At 42.3% G+C, this 22,141-nt stretch overlaps 1 protein-coding gene across 5 annotated transcripts in view; it reads left to right on the top strand.

Moving 5' to 3' along the window:
* Positions 1-22,141, top strand: part of tanc1b (tetratricopeptide repeat, ankyrin repeat and coiled-coil containing 1b) — a 139,048-nt gene that overhangs the window by 75,144 nt on the left and 41,763 nt on the right. For 4 of the 5 annotated variants that reach the window (XM_072685746.1, XM_072685744.1, XM_072685745.1 and 1 more), the window contains 2 exons: positions 4,809-5,108; positions 20,952-21,071. In XM_072685746.1, the coding sequence (XP_072541847.1) occupies positions 4,809-5,108; positions 20,952-21,071 (420 nt within the window). Of the gene's footprint in view, positions 1-4,808; positions 5,109-19,563; positions 19,784-20,951; positions 21,072-22,141 lie in introns of those variants that run through there. The other variant, XM_072685748.1, reaches the window with a different exon arrangement.

The raw sequence follows: 22,141 nt of genomic DNA, 5'->3' as shown, positions 1-22,141 counted from the left end.
GTTCACCCTGCATCTCCATTATTTTAATTGTATTTCTCTCTATATATACCTCTCTCTCACGCTCTAAATCTCCATTATCTCTCTGTTCATTCTTAGTTTTATTTATATCTTTCCACCTGTTCCTCCCTCTCTATCTCTCTTACACTTTTTCTCCCTTCCTTTCCCTCCATTATCACTCTCTCCATTCTCTTAATACTCTGTGTCTCCCTTATCTCTCACTCCATTATATTAATTCTCTCTCACACTTTTCTATCACACTCTATTTCTCATTATTACACACATTATTATTATTTCTCATTATTACACACTTATTAACTCTGTCACTTGTCTTCCTCACTGTCTGTCTCCCTCTAAAATTCAAATTTAAAAGACTTAATAGGCATAAATCGTAATTCTAATGGCGAGAAAAAAGAAAATTATTCAAATCGCATTAAAAACAAAGCATCCATGTACGTCTGTGCTGGACTGCAGGACTATGCAAGCGAATTCCAACATTTTTCAGCATTTCTCTTCACACAATCAAGCTTTTCAGGCTTATGATTTGTTTTCCAGGCATCCAGATGATACTTTTGTCGACTCACGTTGTCCTGTCTTCACGCAGAAAACAAGCCTGAAAATAAAGTGCAAAACTGAAAATCTGGACCGCAGTTGTGGTTTACACACTAAATGGCTGAACAGCAAAATTACAAGCTCCAACAAGTTCAGATATTTAGACTGCTAGATATCTTTTGGGTGTCAGTGAATTTTCAGCAGGCTCTTGGATCGTGTCTTTAAAGAGGTCAGAAATAATGATTGAACCATAATGGACTGAACACTGACTGGCATCTGATCCCAGGCTTTTGTCAAGAGATCTCCAAGAAGTGGTTGCGATAGGAAATCAAGGTCAACAAGAAATAATCTAAGCAGTGTAGAACTAAACCTATTCACTCAAACTAACCCTTCTGTCGCTCTCTATCCTTCTCGTCTTTCCATCTTCTCTTGCCTTTGTCTCCTCAGTCTCCACTATTTCTCCCTGCACTAACACCTGCTTTGTGTTAAGGGAAGCTTATTTGCCAGTTTGCCTCTATACTGCTCTTTCTCCTCCTCAGAGCTGATGACTTAAAGTCTGATATCTACAGAGCCTTTGTAGATATTAGATCATTCCTACTAATGGTGCCACTATGTCTACAATAAGTTAAAGAAAATCCTGTGTTAATATCATTGTGAATATATATTTCTCTGACCACCAAGCCTGAGAGAGTGGCAAAGAGCCATAACATATAAACAGTGTCTTAAATGCAGTTACATCATCCAAAATCTTTCAGTGTCACACGGGTATGATAGCACATTTAAATGTGCTAAACGCTCTGAAAACTCAACTTTGTGCAAAAATGCATGAAACAGACTGATCTTAATACCCCACAAATCTAACCAAGCACTGCCTTTCAGTCCCGTTCTGTCTGCTTCTGAAAATAACCCTCCAGTTATTGGCCAACATCAGTTCTATTGGAACGCTGATGGCCAAATTCCCATTAGCTGTAATCTTCCTGTTTCTCACAGCTGGCAGCTGACAACATGGCATTGTGGTTTGTCGGTTGCCAGATGTGATGAACAGAATTGAAATGCAAATTTGCAACAAGACGCTTGTGTTTTAATAAGAATCTGCAATACTGATTGAACTGAATTGCTGTTATTGTGGATTATTACTACCTAGTGCATTAGAAATGATGTTACAGTTAGGCCTCAATAGAGCATTAGCTGAACTTGGGTTGAGAGAAAACGACATAAAGAGAGAGAAAACGCGAGACATGAGGCTGAAAGGTTTGGAGGCAGTGAGGAGAAGAATGCTGTCTGATTAATGAAGTTTCTGTAACAGAAAGAAGGGAGGATGGAACATTCTCTTCCCACCACGTCTGAATTTTCCTACTTTTGACAGCCATATAGGTGGGATTATGCATGCATGTGTGTCCACAGACTCTGACACATAATACAGCTCACAGCTGATGTCTGGAGAATAAGTTTAAGCTCAGACTTTCTGACAAATAGTGCAATCTATCTTCCATACTTCTAGATAGCCAAGACAAGCATTCACACCCCAACCTGAGAAGGCTTCCCTCAGAGTGATGATTCTGCATTACAGTAGACATGTACTCTAGCATGGACACATCCACTGACTGTCCTTTTTAGCAGTAAGTGTCTGCCTGCTTTGGGGAAATGCATACCCTACCTGTTGAGGCATGGCCTAGATTGTGTGGTGCCCAAAGAAACGTCCCCATCAGTGTACACACCAGGCGTATGAGCACACCCCCAAGACTCGACAAGAACTAAACAAATTAAACAGCTACACACACAGAATAATGTACACCTGGGGCAGGACTATATACTGAGAATTCCTGGATACATTAAGCGAAAAGCTCAAAAACCAGGATCAGGACGCTCACTTAGACAAGCCCCATTTTCCAAATACTGTGCTTGTGAACCTGATGTTACAGATTTGCCAACTCTGGAGGGCGGGAGTGCACTCTACGGATATTCTTCAATTGGAACAACAACATGGTGCTGTCCCAAGCCACATAAAAGTCACATCCTGATGCATCCTCAGCATAGTGGAGTGTAAACACATCCAGGCATTTGGACTGTACTTGGCTACATGCAGGCTTGTGAATAGAACAGTACTCTTGCTGCATCAGTACGGATGGTAACATCATTGACAAGTGTCCCCTGATGCCCCCGGCAACACCATTCCTACATCCGCCGCGGCATGGACTTCACATGGACTTCTGAAGGATCCGAGGATCGCTGGTTGGAATCCTGGGTCATCCTGCTTGCCATCAGCAGCCAGAGTCAGAGAGAACACGATTGGCCTTGCTCACTCATTGGTGGGTTGATGGCACCTCCTCCCCACATAACTCCTAGTGTGATGCTGATCAGAACAAGTGTGTGTTGGCTGTTGTATTGGTGCTGGAGAACCACACTTTCTTCTGTGCACACTGGATGTGTTCTTTGCTGCATGAGCGTCAGTTAAGAAAGAGGCAGTGTTTGACTTCACTTGTGTCGGAAGTGCTAGCCTTCACCTTCTTAGTATTGGGGACATTACTGATGGGGAGGGGTCGATTGACAGTCCAAATTAAATAGGAAATGGAGTAAAATGTGAAATAAATGAACAAAATACGCTTCACCTGTCAGGGGTTTTAATAGATTGGCTGATCGGTGTATGTATACCATAGAGACTTATTAGTGTTGATATTATTATTTTAGTATGAGGGTGGTTTATATGGTATTATTGATGTTTATATTAGTATGAGGGTGGTTTATATGGTATTATTGATGTTTAGCCCAATCGCATGTGGTGTAGTTGCATTTTGTTTAGGAAATGAAACGAATAAAACTGTGCTTTTCTGTTCTCATGCTTTCACACATTTGACATTCAGTGTTTCATTCAGAGATTGATCTTCCGATGTTCGAAACAAGTGATGCAACACATGTTTAGAATGTGAAATCCACACTACCTTTGAAAAACCAAAAGAGTAGCGCAGCCGGAGTGTAACCAGCGAGTGCTCGCTCCCTGTAGTTGGAGGATGTAGGTGTCATTTGGCAGGTCTGTTTATTTGCAGCTTTTTCACTGTGCGTCATGGCGACCTGAGAGAGCAGAGGAGAGGATTATGGGATTTGCTTGTTTCATGTGAGCAAACACCTGTCTGAACTCTGTTAATAGGAACAAGCATTGCTTTGGCTGTCCAGAGCCCTGCTAGCAGAGCTTTGCGCTATTTATTTATTTATTAATTTATTTATTTTTGACTGGGGAATATTTATTTGTAATAATTACACGCACAACTAAACCGGGCTTTAGATCAGCCGCGTCATTTGGTTTGTCTCATCCTGAATGTCGCGCTGGTTGTGGTTTATGATGCGTAAATCCTACCGCAGGTTAATAAACGTGCAGCTATCAGATCAACAATCTTCTAGGAGATTTGCATACACTGTACCGCTATCATTTAATGAGAGGGCACACAGTGGGGGTGATAAGCCGCAATTAAGCAAAGGCATCCAGAGTCATAATGCAACTTCTGTCGGCATGGAGGGAAAGTGGGCGTCGGCTCGCGTTTCGTATTGCGAACCTGAAGAGTGTAGATGAGGATGAGGCTAGTTGTCGTTAACCATGTGCCAACCATTGAGGGTAAATATGAGAATGGGTTTTTGATAAGGTCAAAGCTGTCTCTCCTCTTCAGAGTCCTTCCTTACAGCCAGTAAACTCCTCTAACGGCAATACAGGAGGGAAATGAGTTATTCTGGAATTAGAGGTGACTTTACCACTCGTTTGTCCATCTTTTCCTACTCTCGCCCTCTCTTTCCCTCCCTCCTGTATAAAGCAATCATCTCTGTAAGGTGATAAGGTTAAGACATCTTCCTCCCCCTTATGTTTAGGCAAATGAGATGGCTGACTTCTAAAGACCTCAGTGAACATTCAAATGCCCATCTGTCCTTCTTGTCCTCCCCTCTTTCCTCCCGCTTTCATCATCTTCATACGTCAGGAGTTGTAAGGCGCAGAGGAAAACACCCTATCCTCTCCGTCCTCCATCCTTTTTTTCATGACAGGAACACTTCTTCTCACATCTCGCTTAAATTCCTTCTCTCTTTCTCCACTAACCCCTTAACCTCTGTGGACCCACTTACATAGTTCTATAGTTCTTACTGAATAATTCATAGTGGTTAAAGTACGATTAGCCCAAAGCTTAAGAACTGAGTAATAAGCCTAGGGTTAAATTCAAGTTCAATCCGTAACCGTTTCTGACCAGAACACTCTCTCTCTTTCTCCATGTCTGGTTCAGCCACCATCACCAGCTCCTCGGAAAATGACGACCGCAGCGGGTCCAGTCTGGAGTGGAGTAAGGAAGGCAGTGTGAGAGGGGGAGGGCACCATGCGCTGGCTCCGGCCGCCACGCGTGCCGACACCTGCTCTCCTGTGGCTGAGGAGGAAGTGTCCACAGCTGTTACAGAGGGCTCTACAAGCAGCCGGGTCACAGCTGCGGTAACCGCAGGGGCAGCGGGGGTCAATGCTGAGGGTCCAGTCCACTACCCAACACAGAGCTTCTCCAGCCTCATGATGCCCAGGCCCAACTCGGTCGCAGGTAAGAAGACAGATCATGTCATCAAGCTGGGACTTGGAGACACTTTGAGAGATGGAGTATTGTGCTGCATGCCTTTGCTGATCTGCACTTTGGTACTAGTGGTTTGTTTTTGAGGCTGATGATTGATTGTGATATTTAAAGCAGCATTATGTGAGAATACGTATTTCTTGCTCATGGCTTCCCCCTACAGTCAGGAAGTGTAGGTTGTGCTTTGAGCCACACCTAAAGCTGACTTTACCCTATGGTTGGTGTGAAGGTTGCAGATTTAGATTTTTTACTCCCCCAATTGTGGTTCAGACCAGCCATATCCATCATCTAAGCATAATCCAGGTGTTCTCATGTTTCTTTTATTTTGGGTCAGCGCAAATGGTGTGACAAATCTGTGTCTCCTAGGTAATGTGAGTGACATGTGTTTTGGGGGGTTTTTGAGACCCAGTTTTTTTTTTAAATGAGCTACTACTTTAAAAGACTTAAAGGACATGCATTGTGGACAAGCTGAGGGACACAGAACAGTCATTGAAAGTGAATGGAACATGTGCACTGCTGCAGCAGAGTAATATTACTAGTGGTTACGCAGTGTGGCACAGTTCTTGTAAGAAAGGTCCTGTCTGCTTTACCAAGGTTACATTGTGCCGTTAGCAGTAAGCTAAGCCTGGAGTGGGAATGATTCTATTATCTTTATTTCAAGTCATTGGAGCATCAACATTTTGAAGCTGTTTTGGGTTAAAAATGCTAGGTAATGATGCTTTAAATGGTAATATTTAGGGTGGTAATAGCAGTATTCCGGTGTGTTAAACAGTAATGTTTTTTTTTTTATATAGTCTTTTAAGTCTTTTATAATTTTTATATGAACAAACATTTGCTGCAGTGGGTCATTTGATGACCATAGAGTTTTAGTGCTATTAATGCACATAAAACCGGTGTCCTAACAGCAAACTCTGCAATGAAGAAAAGCAGTTAAAACTGACTGGTAATTGTCTTGTTGGACCTTGTTTGTTTTTGCATGGCTGTGTGTAAACTAAAGGTAGCACTTGTGCGCTGATGTGTGTACCTCCATTAAAAACGATGCTTTCAAATTTGTCGGTGCTGCACAACGCTTCGTGTCTGGTGTGCAGCTGCCTTAACTATTAAGCATAGGGCTGGCTGTATAATGGTTTAGGGTTGCTTTGCTGCCCTGGGCCCAGAACGGCATGCCATTATTTATGAACCTAAGAAGTGAACTGAAAGTAAACTGTGTGTGGGTAATACAGTAAAACAGTGACCCAAAGCATGCAAGTAGGTCTACAAAGAAACGGCTAATTCAGCATTTTGGAAAGGCCAAGTCAAAGTCCAGACCTTAACCCAATAGAAATGTTATTGACGGACCTAAAAGGAGCAACTTGTGCTAGGAGTTAAAGCGGTTTTTAATAAGAATGGGCCAAAATTCTTACAACCCGTTTGCATGATACCACACCACTTAATGAAAGCAAAGGTTTAGAGACTTTTTTTTTTCGATATTTAATGTTGGATAATTTTGCACAGTAAATAAATATAAAGATTATCATGTTTTTTTACATTACTTGTTTAATTAGGTTATATTTATCTTATATTATTAACTTAAGGAATTGTTATGAAGATCTGATCAAATTTATGCAGAAATACAGAAAACTATAAAGGGTTCATAAACTCTATAGCGGTGCTGTGTGTGTGTGTGTGCGTGCGCTTCTCCACAACATTCAGTCATTTGAATGCATCGTTACTTGCACTCACTCAGTTCACGCTCTGTTTGGCATTAGTGAACAAAGCATTAATCTTTACTGTGCGTTTGATAGATCCATAACACCACTACACTGCCTCAGAACTGCAAACTCTGCACCAGCAAGACACTCGCTCAATCACACACTGCTCTTCCTCCTTTTTACTCTCTCTCTCTCTCTCACACACTCACACACACACACACACACACACACCTCAATGCATTTCCGTCTTACAGTCACTGACTAAATCACACACATTCTCTCCCTCTCGCTCGCTCTCTCTTTCTCTCTCCCTCATAATATGGGTCTTAAATCCTCGTTGTCACACTGAGGTCACAGAATCTGAATAACTGCCTTGTCCTGTCCTAAAGTCCTTTGAGTCGCATCACCATGGCGATGTGTCTCCGCCCCAGGTCCTGACAGGATGATGTCATAGTTAGGCAGTGGAGGTGCACCTCTAATTTTACGGTTGACTACTGTGCCCTTGAAGAGGAGGGCGGCAAGGGTACAGGCAAAGACGACTTCATTATTGCCTCTGTGGAGAGCTTAATTTCAAAACGCAGACAACAGTGACATTTATAAAAGCATGCTTACGGTTTACGGTACAGGAGCTCAGCAACTTCGTGATTAGCAACTTCGTGGCTTTATGATGAATGTTGATCTTAGGTTGTTTATAATTGATTTCAATCAGTTTTGTGCGTCACGTCGTCTAATGACATGTTGATACAACACACGGTTCGAAAGTTTCGGAGCAGGATAGCCGCGATGCTAACAGGCACATCAGCGGGGTTTAGCAGACTTGAAGCAAGATAGCCGCGATGCTAATAGCTGGGCTCTGCAGGCTCAGAAGGCTCAGAAGGCTGTCCTACACCAAGTCTGCTGAGCCCAGTTGTTAGCATTGCGGCGGTCCCGCTTCATGAGCCCGGCTGATGTGCCCGTTAGAATCACGGCCGCTGTGCTGTTGGCATCATGGCTATCCTGCTCAAAGCCTGCTGAGCCTGGCCGCTGTGCCCCTTTTGCATTGCAGTTAGCCTACTCAGATCCTGAAGATCCTAACCTCCCGGATCATTCAGCTCCCAGAAATCCCTTCATGTGTGATGTGTGTGTGTGTGTGTATATTGGTGATGCTCTGAACTTGTTGTTTATGGTTGTTATAGTTATGGTTGATAGTGTTGTGCTATTATGTGGTCTTCTATAACATGCATGGTGTAGACCCTCAGTTTTAAATGAGCTGTTCAGAGCAAAGCAAGGGCATGTGGTACACACATGCAACTGGATGTTTTTTATTACTATCATAGATACATTTGTGACCAGCCATAATTCAAGATTAAAGCCATGGTAAGAGTATATTTCCCCATATGGGTTTGGTGGCATGGGCACAAACAGCAAAACATGTGGAGGAGAAGCAGTTAAACACAGTCAACTAGAGCCTCAGATGTTAAGTTCTTTGAGCAGTGCCAGTAAAGAAATACTTTTGAGTCCATGAAAAAATTGGTTCTCAAGTGAAGGTTCTTTAGCTCTTTAAACAGTTCTTCTATAGCATCACCCAGAGAACTGTTTAAAGCACCTTTACAGTTCACTATAAAACACTACACACTGTAACCTGTCTCATAACCTTCTGAGAACCTTCCTCACTGCTGCAGGTTGTGAACAATGTCTGTTAATGGTGACTTTTGTATGGGTGTGACAGTGTGGCTTGACCCTTCCCGACTGACACCATAATCCGTTATCATGGATTCAGTGTAGCTGAACACGCAGTGGTTGGACTGTGACATGTTTGAAAGTGCTAGACTAGACTGTACAACAGAGGCCCTCCTGTTCAGTCACACACATGGCCTTGTACAACTGTCTTGCTACTCCTGTGAGCTTTCACACTTTGTTTCTGCTTTGTTGCAGTCTGGCACCCCTGCCTCTCAAACCATTTGTGCGTGTGGGCATTGCGAGATGCCAGTGAGCTGAATTGTTTCTTAATAATTTAATTACTTTTCAAATGAACTCAATTAAAAGAAGAGTAAAAACAATATGCCTGCTAAAGAATTTCTATAAGCATATATAAAAGTTTTAGTTCTTTCTTAGCAGCATCAGTGGCATCCTTTGACGGGCAGCAGCCACTGGTTTCTTCTTTTGCTAAGGCCTGTGACTGTTTTGGAATGAATTGCACATAGAAAAACTAAATACAAAATATAAAAAAATCATAAAACAAAATGTAATCTGTAAAAATGTAAAAAAAAAAAAAAATTAAATAATCTAAGTAAGAGTATAATACCTGTGTTACATTCAGACAATATGAATAGATTATGTAGTATAATACAGTATAAAGTGCTGGGTAATGACACAAGTACACAGAATATTACATAAAAGCTGTTCAATTTTAATGATTGACCATGTGTGACCCTTGAAATATTTAATGATTGAGCGCATATTGAGTGCATATACTTACTTATCAATACAGTACATATATCAGAAGTAAACAGTAGTCTTAAAGGTCATCAGGACAAGACATGGACACACAGAATCTGAATCAAGAAGACTGAGACTTTATAGTAGTTGTGTACAAGACTGAGACTTTGTGTAGTGTATATAGGAGAGAAGGTTGATGCTATCATACTTCTTTCTGAAGGTTCCATGCTAAGAGGCTTAGTGTGGTATGAGTGCGTGGGGAGCAGAAGTTGCAGAGGGCAGGTTGGATTTAGCATTGTAAGTGTAATCAGACTAGGAGAGGCTATAGAGACCAGCATAATGAATGCTGGACACCTAACATCTGCACAGAATCAGTAAGCCCCCCCCCCCTCCATAAATTCAGACTTTCTGTTGATGTGTTGCACACACAAAAGATAAAATAAAGTGTATACGTACATACTAATGCTGAGGAATCTTACACTCTCACACACACACAATCTCCTTTCTGAGGGGCTGTTACTGCTCAGGTTCATTTGTTATATTTTGTTATCTTAAAGCACTTAACCCCACCCACCCACCTCCCATTTAAACGAATGGAATAAATGTCCGTGTTTTATCTTACAGTAGGCGATGCTTACATCACTGTTTTGTACTTGGTTGTCTTCACCCTATATACTGAACTGTGTAGCTGGGTTAGAGAAGAAAGCAGCACCAACTACTCCAAACACAGATCTTTCAGCCTGAGGGAGCCTAAATCTGTGGTTTCTTTTTAATTAGCTATGACTTGCTTATGTGAGGACAACATATGGAGTGCTAGAGTGCACAAATAGAGTATCTCTGTAAACAAGAACTTTACAATAGAAGGAAACACTGCTAAAAGTAGGTCAAAGAGTGAAGGTCTGCAATAATGGAGATCTGGTTATAATAGTTCAGTCAGAAGGACTGGCTACTGAGTCTACTCACTGTACAGATTTGTTCAGTTCCCACAGCAGCTCACCTAATTTAGGTTAATGATTAAATAATAATTCTGTAATAATCATTAGGACTGATAAACTTGCCATAGTATGTTAAATGAAAAATCAAGTCACAAAGAATTTCAGTTTTTATAAACTGTACTGTTCATGAGTAACATTCTAGTGTCCATTAAATGACTTGGACTCCCCTTATGGTCTCCAGTCACAAAACTTATGTGAATTATCTCACCCACACAGTTTTAGCAAAACTATGTATTCCCCATTCCTCCTTCTTCTCCAATCTGATCAATACGCCAAATAATCAAATGAGTAACCTACTTCATCGTCTGTCCATGTGCCTGTCTGTTCATTCGTGCATCCATTCATCAACTAACTATGCCAGAAGCACATCCAGCAGTAAATCTTTCTTCACAGCTTTGGCTCATAAAAGCTGCATATTTGTATTGAGTGATGAAAATAGCGGGTAATCTACAACTGCCTATGTAGAGCGCATTTCATTCATTGGTGTAAAAGGGCATAGTAGACATGGAGCGCTGTCCCACACTCAAAGACCCTGTTTACTCCTGGTCACTTCATATGTCTAGTATCTGGATTGTATTCTGACAGGATTTTAGCTGCATGCATACTTGGTAGCCAATTACGTCTTCGGTTATTCAGATGAATATCTGATCACTGTGTGAGACGGAATATGCAAATTTACTAATTGCACAGCAATTATTACTGGTATTTTGGTTGTCGAATGAGTCTTAAAGACAGATGCGTTTACACTGCTATAACATGGCTCAAAAGCTTCTTAGGCCACTTCCTGAGGTAGCGTATATCCTAAAAGGATTCTAAATCTGCTGTTTGTTCTGACTCTACAGGATATACCATAATTCTCTCGTTTCTTGGAAGTTCTGATTTTCTAAGATCTTTTCTAATAATCAGATGATAAGAGTGTGTTTAGCGGAATGACTGGAATATAAAGTTTAGGGATTGAAGCAGTGTACCATGTGTGAATATTGTCAACGAGGACTGCATGGTTAGTCATGCAGTGTGAAATGTGTTGCAACTTATGACTAGATGGAGTATGCAGGGTTATGGAACATCTTAGAACTGTGCAAATCGAAAATACGATCGCATTGCAGAAGAGTTCTGCCATTCCATTCCTGGAGTGAAAGCACCAAGCTCACTGAATGGATTATTCTATTAAAGCAAACTGCCAAGGCCAAGGCTAGCATGTCATCAATATCTGATGACTCTGTTGGTCCTGTGGTGCAGCACGGCTGTGTTATGATGATGATGGGTGCAGGCTTTGTGGATGCAAGCTCTCCAGAGGATTTACACATGAAAGATTCTCCAGTGATCATCCCACTGCAGGAAGAACGTTAGCAGTTAGGAGAGGGGGAGAGTCTCTCTTTCGCTCTCTCTAACTTATTTTTTTTTGTATTTTTTTTTTGATGAAAGGAATGCAGAAGATGTGGTAGAAAATGTAGAGTAAGGGAAGGCCGAAACGAAGCCTATATGACTGCAGTCTGCAGAGATTCTTAAAAAAGTGCAAGCTTTTTGATTGATCAGCTTGTCAAAAGTTGCCTATTACAAGCGTTATGAGTCTCAAAGAAATATCATGATACAGTTGACTGCAGAATGTTGGGAATCCTGGGGTGTTTTCTAGAGCCCAGTGAAGAGCAATGGAATGTTCTCCAAGGAGCCTCCCATGTCTCACACGTTCAGTTCCATGCCAAACTTGTAGGAAGGTCAAGGTGAAGAAGAACAGATGCTTAGATTATTTGTTGCCAGGGAAATGATGATGTTATGTTGCACATTAAGTGATATGCTGCCCACTGATGAACAAGTACTGTTCAACCAGTCACTTGCACTGACTCAAAGTGAACAGTGTGTGTTATACTCAGATTGTTGCAGTGGTCATTACAAAAGTTAACCTTTATAAATGTATAGCTGGAATTAGGGCTGCAGCTGTCCATTATTTTAGTAATCAGGTACTGTACTGATTATCCCGTTGATTAATCTGGTTATCAAATAAGAAATCCTTTTGCTTTATTAACCTGCCGTTAATTTACATATAATGTAATACTCACATGTTTTATATCAAAATGTTTCTGATGAGACCCCATGTGACCTAGAGGACTGAGTGAAGAGATACTCTGACCCTAAACCTGAAAAATCGAAGTTCGATTTTAAACAGACCTTACTTTACTCATGTGGGTGAACTGTTTTGGTTCTTGAAATGGGTTTACCAGAGTGTTAGGTTCACACGCATCTACCAATTACAAAAAAGAGGCAGATAACGAACACACAAATCCACCAGTTATACGCAGCGAGAAGACGAGGTTCTCAACCCTTCTTCATAGCCTCATAACCCCAGTTGTGTACGATCTCGCAATGAACCGTCACTCTTTTGATTCATGGAACTCTTCCTCACTTTACATTTCTTTTCATAGCAAGACATCTATTTTAATATCTGGTTTTGTGGTTGGCGTATTTCTAGACCTCTATACGACTATGTGATACTACCACATTATCCTGCTGTTTTGTTTGCAGTTCTTCTATAATCTTGGATCTTGGTTTGCTTTGCATTTGTTTCTTTTTGCTTTTTCCTCTTACTCTAGGATCCCACATCCCAAAACACACACAGTAAATGAATTGTCCATGCTCAATTGCTTCTAAGTGTGAGGGATCCAATGGACTTGTGATTATGCCCTATGATTCTGGGCAGGCTCCAGACCCACAGTGACCCTCACCAGGAAGAACCAGATAAGAAGATGGATGGATGGAAAGTGACGTGGTGAACCAGATCTAGTTTTGAAAACTGTGGTGCGTAGAAGAACGCTCTGTGCCCTCCGTTAAAATGGAAGTGGTGGCTCATGTGTGGCTCTCCATCAAAAAAAAAAAAAAAAAAATCATGAGCTTTTCAGGAATGTTCATTATTCCCATAACTGAAATATTGAACATGCTTTAAAAATCTGGCTCAGGTGATTTGGTGATTGTATGGCCATGTACGGCCTGTTTCATCCCTACATGCCTATGCTTTATTACTCTGAAGCTGGGATGCTCTCCAGTAGGCCAAGACATTTGCATCCTATTGCTGCAACACGTGTTCAGTTCAGCACAGCTATCAATGGCCTTGATGGCAAAATGCTCTCTCTCTCTCTTTTCTCCGCCACTCTCTCTCTCTCTCTCTCTCTCGCTCTATCAGTTTATGTCCTTTTACTTGCTGTGTTGCTCTGAGCCGTTGTTTCTATGCAAACATTTGCTTTGGTATCTCTCTGTGGGGTACACCTCCTACCTAGTTCTCAAGGGCAGCCCTTAATGGCTGGCAGCAGAGGCATATGAAAAGGGCTATCAATGTTTGATAGCCAATTCAGCATCTTTTTCTCACACTTTGATTCAAAATAATGTCCCTCGAAGCAACTGCCCAGGGTGCTTCACCACTGCTGTATATACCCACTCTGTCACTAAGCCCTGGGTTCCCTGCATGTTAAAGAGATCAGCTGCCTCCAGACAGTGACAGTGTTCACTTGATTTCCAAGATACCCTTTTCTTTTTGTTGCTTGCAGTGATCGTTATTGGTCCTTCACATACCCAATCAGGTGAAGCACACTCACAAAAGTGGTCCTGTGGCTACAGGAGTTCATGTGCAGACACCTGTCTGAAATCCCTGCAGAGGTTCCAGGGCCAAGTGTATGACACATGTCTAGGTGGCATTATCTTAACCAGACCCCTGAGATCACAGTGTTGTCTGTGAGGCTGATTAACATGCTAAGCTAAGTTATTCTAGATGACACCCTTTGTTGGGAACCACCCCAAGACAAACAAGCTCAACTCACTGAAAGGATCTTGCAGTTGATTCATTTTCTAATGTCGGAAATCCTGTTTTGAAGATTTTTTTGGCCTCTGTTTATCCAACCTTCCTCTCTATGCCTTCCTTCTGTAATGCAGAGGTGGGGGAGGAGGTGGTAATATAACTCTCCAAAAAGTACAGGCTCATTTCTGTTCCATGCTCAACCTTGTGCTGACAGTGTCATGTTCATCTTTCACCTTCAGGATTCCCAAGTGTTTACAGCACAGACAGGGATACCAACGCAGGTCTAAAAAGCTCTTCCGATCTGCCTCAAAGAATCAGCCATCCTTAAATCTTGCTAAAGATGGGAAGAAAAAGGAACTCCTCTGTGTGCTCCTGGGGGAAAGAAGAGGCCAGTAGTAGCTAACAGATACAGGATCTCTAGGGCTTGAGATCAGGCAATTCTTGTTCTTCAAAAGGAATTATCCTCATTGAAGACCAGGGGAATGAAGAGAGTAGTGTCTTCCACGGAGAGCCTATGTTTTTTAAAAAGGGAGGGTTTGCAAGGCAAGTTCAAAGAATTGCTCCTGTTGTACACCCAGGTGATTTGGTTCCAGGTGTTTGTGTGGTAATGATATAGATGTCTGGTTTTTAGCTGGTCAGTTGATGCAGCAATCACTGGAATACACAAATCTAGTAATGAGATATTTGGCCTCTCTCTGTCTCTGGATTTTCATGTGAACTCTGTCAGGACAGCGCTGGAGTCAGAGGCCAGATCTTTCGTCAACTAGCGGTCCCTATTAGGAAAATGGTGTGAGATGGTGGTAGTAGTAATAGGTAGTGTGTGTGCTGAACAGCTTCAGGCGTCAGGGGGGTTTGGGATCGATCCTTGCTCTGGAGACTGTTTCTAAGAAGTTTGGTGTGTTTTCCTTGGGTTCTAGTGGCTTTACTCCTGGTGCTCCGGCTTCCCACCTCCCAAAAAACACACAAGTGTGAGTGATCCTGCAGTAGACTGGACCAGGCAGGCTCCATCCCACAGCAACCCTGACCAGGAAGAAGCCATAGAAAGCTGCCATAGATCTCATTGGTGCATAAGAGAACACTCAGTGACCTCCATTTTAGTTCCTGAATTCCCAGGATGCATCAGACAAACTGAACATAGTGGCTTATGTGTAGCCACATGCTCTCAATCAACCACTCATCCTGGTCTCACTGTAGCTAGAGTGAGGGAGGAGGTCCATCATTCATTCTGATAGCTCTGAAGTGGCTGGAGAAGCAGTGATTAGCAGAGATACTTCAGTTGCGATGCGAAGAGCCATGGCCCCTCCCTTGAGAGCAGAATTTTTGGAACGTTGGGCCAGGGCCATAAGAGGTTACCAGGTTCATCCTGACTATGGATGGTTGAGCCTCATAACCTAGAAATGTCAAATCAGCAGCCCAGATTTCAAGGGCCTGATCTGTTTCAACTCTAAATGATCGTAACTGCTATGTCTGAGATGTGATGTGTGAAATCATGAGCAGATTTGTTCCACTAATCTTCTAAGTTTCTCTGCTTTCCATTCTTATTTTGGAGAAGAATGAGAAGAATGCTGAATTGTGCCCTCCAGTTAAGCCTGGACATGAGGTGGTTCCCAAATATCACCACACAGCATGCCTCTTTTGCTACTGCTGACTTGGATTAATGATATTCACATCCTGTTGGTGCACCTGACGCTCAGTTTGCACTTCGGAATTGAAGGGTTTTGTTGAGATCAATCCCTAAATTTATTCATAAGGTTATTAATTTTTCAACAGCATGTCTTCCCCTTGCGTTGAAGGATTTCTATCCCCCATTGTTTGCTTTTTAGTAGAAGCAACAATTGCATCTGTCCAATAGACTTTTACACAGAATAGAGAAATTGAGTAAGACTGATCAGCTTCTACAAAAAAAAACTCAGCTCATAAGCTTATTACTAAGCAGTGCTTACCACACTGTCCCACTTTAGCTAGCACAAGCAAGGTGACAGCCTTTAGCGGCTTCTCTGCATTCCACCAGGGAAAGTCCCTGTTTGGTGGGTTCCTAAATGAGGGATTTGTGCCGCAGGGAGTTGGGCTTTTCCTCATATATTAGTAAGGTTTTACGATGTAACTGTATGGACTATGCACACACTGTATTTTTAGCAGAGTGAATCAAAACTGAATCATTTGTCACTGAGTAAATGGATCTTATGTGTCAGTTGGTCTTTGAGATTCTTTTCTGACAAGGCAGAAATCAGTAGACACATCAGACATAAGACAACTGAGTACATATGTGAAACTCTCTTAGGTAGGGCTGGGCAATATAGCTAAAAAAATGCCTCACAATAAAGTATTTCCTTTCAGTCCAACAATAATTATTGAAAAATTCGAATGACCTATTTCTAATAATGAGCGTGTGAAAAGGGCTGAATTAAAACACCATTTTTTGTTTCACTGCCTTATTTATTCCTGTGCCTAATTTATTAAGGCACAGAAATATTTTATTATAAAAGTATTTAAAAATGTTATAATAAAATGTAATAATAAGCTCATTCCCCCAAGTGCATTTAATAGAGCCACAGGGTGGGGGCGCTGTGGGAGCTCACTGACTGATTTTGGCTCACTCTGAATACAGGTGAAAAAAACAAAAAAAAACAAGCCAACCATAGTTTAGCAAAGTGAAAGGGTGAGCAAGCAAACCTAGATAACCCAGTCTACTAAATGTGCTGAAACAGCTGAAAACACTGCTAAGACTCTTCACTTGACTTTGAGCTCTCAAAAAATGTGAGGCTTTGTCCTCTAAACCTGTGTGATTTGAGTCACAGTTAACTGAAACACAGTCTGTGCTGTGGTGTTTAGCCTGCTCACAAACTTATCTAAGCCAGCTACGAATCGAACATGGCAGAATCCGTCTCATTGCTGCTTTGCTACTCCAACACCAGTCACTCGACTTTGCTCTCCTAGACGCAAGTTTTCATTTCCAACATTCATGTTAGTAGCTCAACAGTTAGTCGATAGGGCTGGGACTGCCTACGGAGCTACTGAGCTAGCTAAACCATGGTTGCTACAGATCCAAAACCACCTTTCAGCACCAATTCTGTTCAACAGCTTTTAGTCAACCAGACCAATTTGTTCTGTGATGAGCAGATTGTTATCCAGCTATTTTCACTTTTAAAATAATGCAGGATAAAATAATACAGAAGCCACAAAGCCATGGGTGTTTTCATATATACCTTGTTTGGTCTGGATCTTCTGACTTTTCAGTTTGGTCTGAACCAAAATAGCAGGTGTGAAAGGTGGCTTGCACCTCGGCCTGGACCAATGGACAAAGATTTGGTCTAAACCAAAAGAGTTGGTCTTGATCCAAACTCAGCCATGGTTCGGATTGGATTGGTTTTGGACTTTTAGACCAGTCAGGCTGTCGTCCTCCGTTAAACGATAGCAAAATGTACTGTGCTTGAACTTGTTAGTAATGCCATAATATTAGCAGCACTGTGAGAGATGGCAAGATGCAACTTCCAAATTAATCTGTTAATTATTTATTTTATTTTTTTTCTGGGAAAGGCTACTGGCTGAATTCACAACACACCAATGCCAAACGCATGCCCTTTTACAAACCAATTAATGTCAGATATTTGGAGATGCAGCCCACGTAGGTGATGACAACAGGACATAGGCAGGTTCTTTAGTGCTCTTGCTAAACTGCAGTGTGAAACCGAAATGAACAGGATCAAATGTATACAATAGAACACAACCATGAACCTTGGTTCACATCTCAACCCAGACTGAAATTTGGCTAAATTAATGATCTCTCCAGTCATCAGATCATGGAGTGTGTTCTAATAGAACACTAAAATGGAGCTGCATGAATCTGAATGACTAATTACTTGTGGCTGAAGAGGAAGCATGTGCAAATGAATGTGTCCTTATTTAAATAAGGTCTTTTCTTGAAGGAGCTAATTACATGCAGGCGGGCTTCTTGTATGCAAGCTGTGATGTCAGGGAGTGTGTGTTGTGTGGTCTGTTGCAGTGATCATTGGCCAGGTGTGTGCTGAATAGCTTTTGCTCGAAGTTCACCCATTTTCAGAATCGTCTCCATGGTGTTGTGCAGTCAGAGTTTAGACACATGCCCGTGTTCAGACTGTGCCTTTATAGAGTTGGGTTCGTTTGTACACACCCATTCATGAGAGGGGGTCTTACTGCAGCTCATGTAGGTCAGACGCTCAGGCTTTTCCCAATCTCCCAAGTCTCCCAATCAATTTCCCAAGTCTCTGTCTTTTTGTTTCTTACCTTTCTCTTATCCCGCCTATTATGGTGGGCTAGATGTTATTTATTTATTTATTTATTTATTGTTTTTTTTGACAAATTTATTTGTCTACAAACTCCAAAGAGTTTACATGAGACCGTCACACATGCAGTGTTATTTTCAATCTTAATCTGAGTGAATCTGAGATGTAACTATCAAATATTTTTGGAATTGAGTATTTTGTCAATTTGTTCATCAATTAATCGAGTAATTGGATAAATCATACTTTTGTGTTTTTAAACAACTATATCAAGTGTGTTAAGCAAGATATTTTACCATGTTTTGATCATACATTTACTTCATGCCTGCAATTGGAGTTGCTTGAATTGGACTTATGAAGCCTAGAATACAAGCATGTAGGCTTGAACCATGCATTTTCTGTGATAGTTTAAGGGAATTGATCATATTATCCAGATTTTTTTTCTTGGACAGAGTATCAGGCCGATAATGATGCAGAGTATTGGATCAGCGCACCCCTAGTAGTTGTACTGCTGTTTTTACATTTCAGTCATTTTTCACATCATTTTCTCTCTCTTCCTTTTTCATTCCCTTCCGCACCTGCGCTCACTTACTCTCTTACCCTCTCTACTACTTTTTCTCTCTCTCTCTTTCTTCCTGTCTCTCCATCCCCTCTTTCTCTCTCTCTCTCTCAGTTGATTTTAATAAGATCCCTCTTACCATTCTCTCCGTTCTTTCGCTCTTGCTCTTTCTCTCTCGCTCTCTCTCGCGTGCTCGCTCTCTCTTAATTTAATTCAGCTAGATCCCCCTCGCTCTGCATTCTCCTCTCTCTCCTATGTCTCTTCTCCAACTTTCTCCTCTCTCTTCTTTCATTCTTCTGTCTCTTTCCCCTCACTCTCTCTATCTTCCTCTCTGTCCCTCTCGCTTTCACTCCCCCCCCCCCTCTCTCTCAATAAGATCCTTCTCTCTCTATTCTTCCTCTTTCACTTCTGTCTCTCCATCTCTACCATTCCCCCCTTCCTCTCCCTCTCATTGATTAATTGCTCTCTGGCTACTCAGCTCAGAGCATAATCAGTCGCTCGGTTGACAAAGAGCTTCTTCCACAGTTCCCCACCCTCTTCTCTCTCTTTCTGTGTGAGCTACGGCATTAGTTCTCAGATCTTTAGTGTTGGCTACAGCTCCTTCTCTTCTTCGCTCTCTCTCGCGCTCACTCTCTCTCTCTATCTCTCCCTCGCTCTCTCCCTCGCTCTCTCTCCCTCTCCCTCGCCTCTCTCTCTGCTGAATCCTCAGTAGCGACTCTCAGTCTCGCTGCAGCTCCAGTCACCCGTTGAATGCGGGGAGTGAGCGAGAGAGCGAGCGAATGAATGAATGAGGGAGTGGATATGGAGGTTTTTGTGCATTGGGGCGGAGGGCTGGCTTGGTGTCCCTGATGAGAGCTCTCTCAGGGGGGGCTCCCTGCACCTCCTCCCCTCGGTGAGCCTCGGTCCTCAAAACCTGATTCTGTGGCAAGCTCCTACAGCTCTGTAAGTACTGCAACTGTAGGGACTTTGGACAGGGCATGAGCAGTGCAGGAAAAGGCAAGGGGAGTTTTTTCAGTGCTAACAGGTTGTTGGCTTGGAGCGTTGCTGAGGGAGAGCGTACGATAGCTCAGAATAATTGATTGCTACAGATCCAGGCTGTGATTGTGTAGCGCAGTAGAGTAATGGATGTAAATCGCTGAGATCATTGTGTATTTCTTTGTGAATTTCTAATAGAATAAGATATTACCCTCATGTTATGCGGCTTAGGCTCAATTGTCGTTTCTCCTCATGCTCCCTCTTTTACTCTCTCTTTTACACTCTCTCTCTCTTTCTCTCTGTGTCTTTTTGTCCTTCACCTCTCATTAGTTGGCTGTTTCTGCATGACCTCTTAATGTAGGTCATTTCAGCTCAATACTGCATTGTTTCAAATGGGACATGCATGAATATATGCATGTATACAGCACATGCATATGTGCTACATGTGAGTGTGTCTGTGTGAGCATGCTCTCGCTGACCTGGTTCTTTTGATGTTTAGACTTGCTATCCTTGTACAATGAGGTCACTTTTGCCCCTCCCACAGTTTTGCCGATTTAGTTTACTGTTTTTATGATGGTGTTTGTGCTTTTGTCTTTCCCACATCAACAGTTTGTCATTTCTAGTTCCCACCTAGTAGTTTGGACTCCCCCCTATCACACAGTGCTACCAGTGCTGGGATAGTGAGTGCTAGCATGTACATTCTCAGAACTGTAGGGACTTTGGCAAGGGTAGTTTTCTTTAGTGCTAACAGGTTGTTGGCAGGTTGGGAGAGCGAACGATAGCTCAGAATACTTGATTGTTAGAGATACACCCTGTGATTGTGGATGTGCATTCTCACAGATGCTGCAACTTTTCCAGCTGCCTTTAATACAACATTAAAAGCTTTGGACAGCTGGACATGTTTGAAGGAGAACATTAACTGCCAGTTCTGTACATCAGCTAACTGATGAAAAACTAACAGCTAACATCAGGATTGACTGGCTAGGTGATGGGGGACGGCCATATATGTATCCGTGAGCAACATAACACGCGTGTGGAGTGCACACAAATTCATGGCATGTCCTGTGTTCTTTCCTGTGTCATTGGCTTCTTCTTATGTTGTGTTTCTCTCGTCCCTCCTCTTGTTCTTTTTCAGCTACCAGTTCCACTAAATTGGAAGACCTGAGCTATCTTGATGAGCAGCGTAACACACCACTGCGTACCTCCATACGGATGCCCTGGCACAACACTGGAGGAAGGCCACCTCACGACAGAGGTAATTGCACCCCCCCCCCCCCCCCCCTCACTGCAGGTAGCCCTGTAAATCCTCCCAAACTAAATCCCAAACCTTGCTAACCAAACTCAATACTGCCACTGCTCATCTCCAGTCCTACAGAGACGATCTAACAGGCATGCAGTGCAGTCTCACTTTCGAATCATATGCTATGGGATCTAATTTTTCCTGAAAAGATCGCATAGCACCACCATGCTCTGGCATTCGTTGGTTGTTTTGTGTCATGTGAAGGTTCATAAATTATTGAAAGCAAATGCCAGTCATGTTTTTGCCATGATGTCTTCATGATGGCTCCACTAAAGGAGATTGCCATTCGAGGCCAGTACACAGAATATAGGTTGCTTTTTTTATAAAAAAACAACCCAGCACTGGCTTATGGAGCAGCGGAAATGTGCTCTCTGCCGTGATGGAGCATCATACAACTCTTTTGAGTAAGAGTTGGTCTGGCATTATCCAGATTAGTTATCCAGAACTCCAACATCATCAAACATCACTAATGTGATGACCTCACTAATGCTCTTGGTGGATGAATGCAATCAAATTTAACACAGGATCTAGTGTAAAGGCTTCCCAGAGGAGTAAGGCTGTTACTGCAGCACAGGGGACCTGGACTTGAGAAAAGTTGGAGTGGCATTAGTGATTCAGAACTAATCATCAGACATCAGTAACTATCCTCTTGGTGGGTAAATGCAATCAACTCCTCACAGCATCTCACGCAAAGCCTTCCCAGAAGTCTTGAGGCTTTGACTGCAGCAAAGAGAAGAGAAACTTCCCATGAATTATTTTGATTTGAGAAGAAATGGCCGGGTATACAGTGTAGTGGAATGTAATCTGGTCACTGTGTGTGTTTTTTAATCAGACTGCTATTAAGACATGAGAGAACACTGAAAGGTGTGAGCCTGCATGTAGCCTGTACTTATGCAGGTTATCTTGTGGATATTTGCAGCTGCTGTTGAGTGGAGTGCTGGAGTTTTCTCGGGGAAGCCCAAGGCATAAATAATGCAGATCTACTGAGCACTCGCATACTTTTCCAACTGGTCTCTCTCTCTCTC

This window comes from Salminus brasiliensis, chromosome 8 (genome assembly GCF_030463535.1).
Source record: "Salminus brasiliensis chromosome 8, fSalBra1.hap2, whole genome shotgun sequence".
Taxonomy (NCBI): Eukaryota; Metazoa; Chordata; class Actinopteri; order Characiformes; family Bryconidae; genus Salminus; species Salminus brasiliensis.
This window is presented reverse-complemented; position numbering and strand designations above follow the sequence as displayed.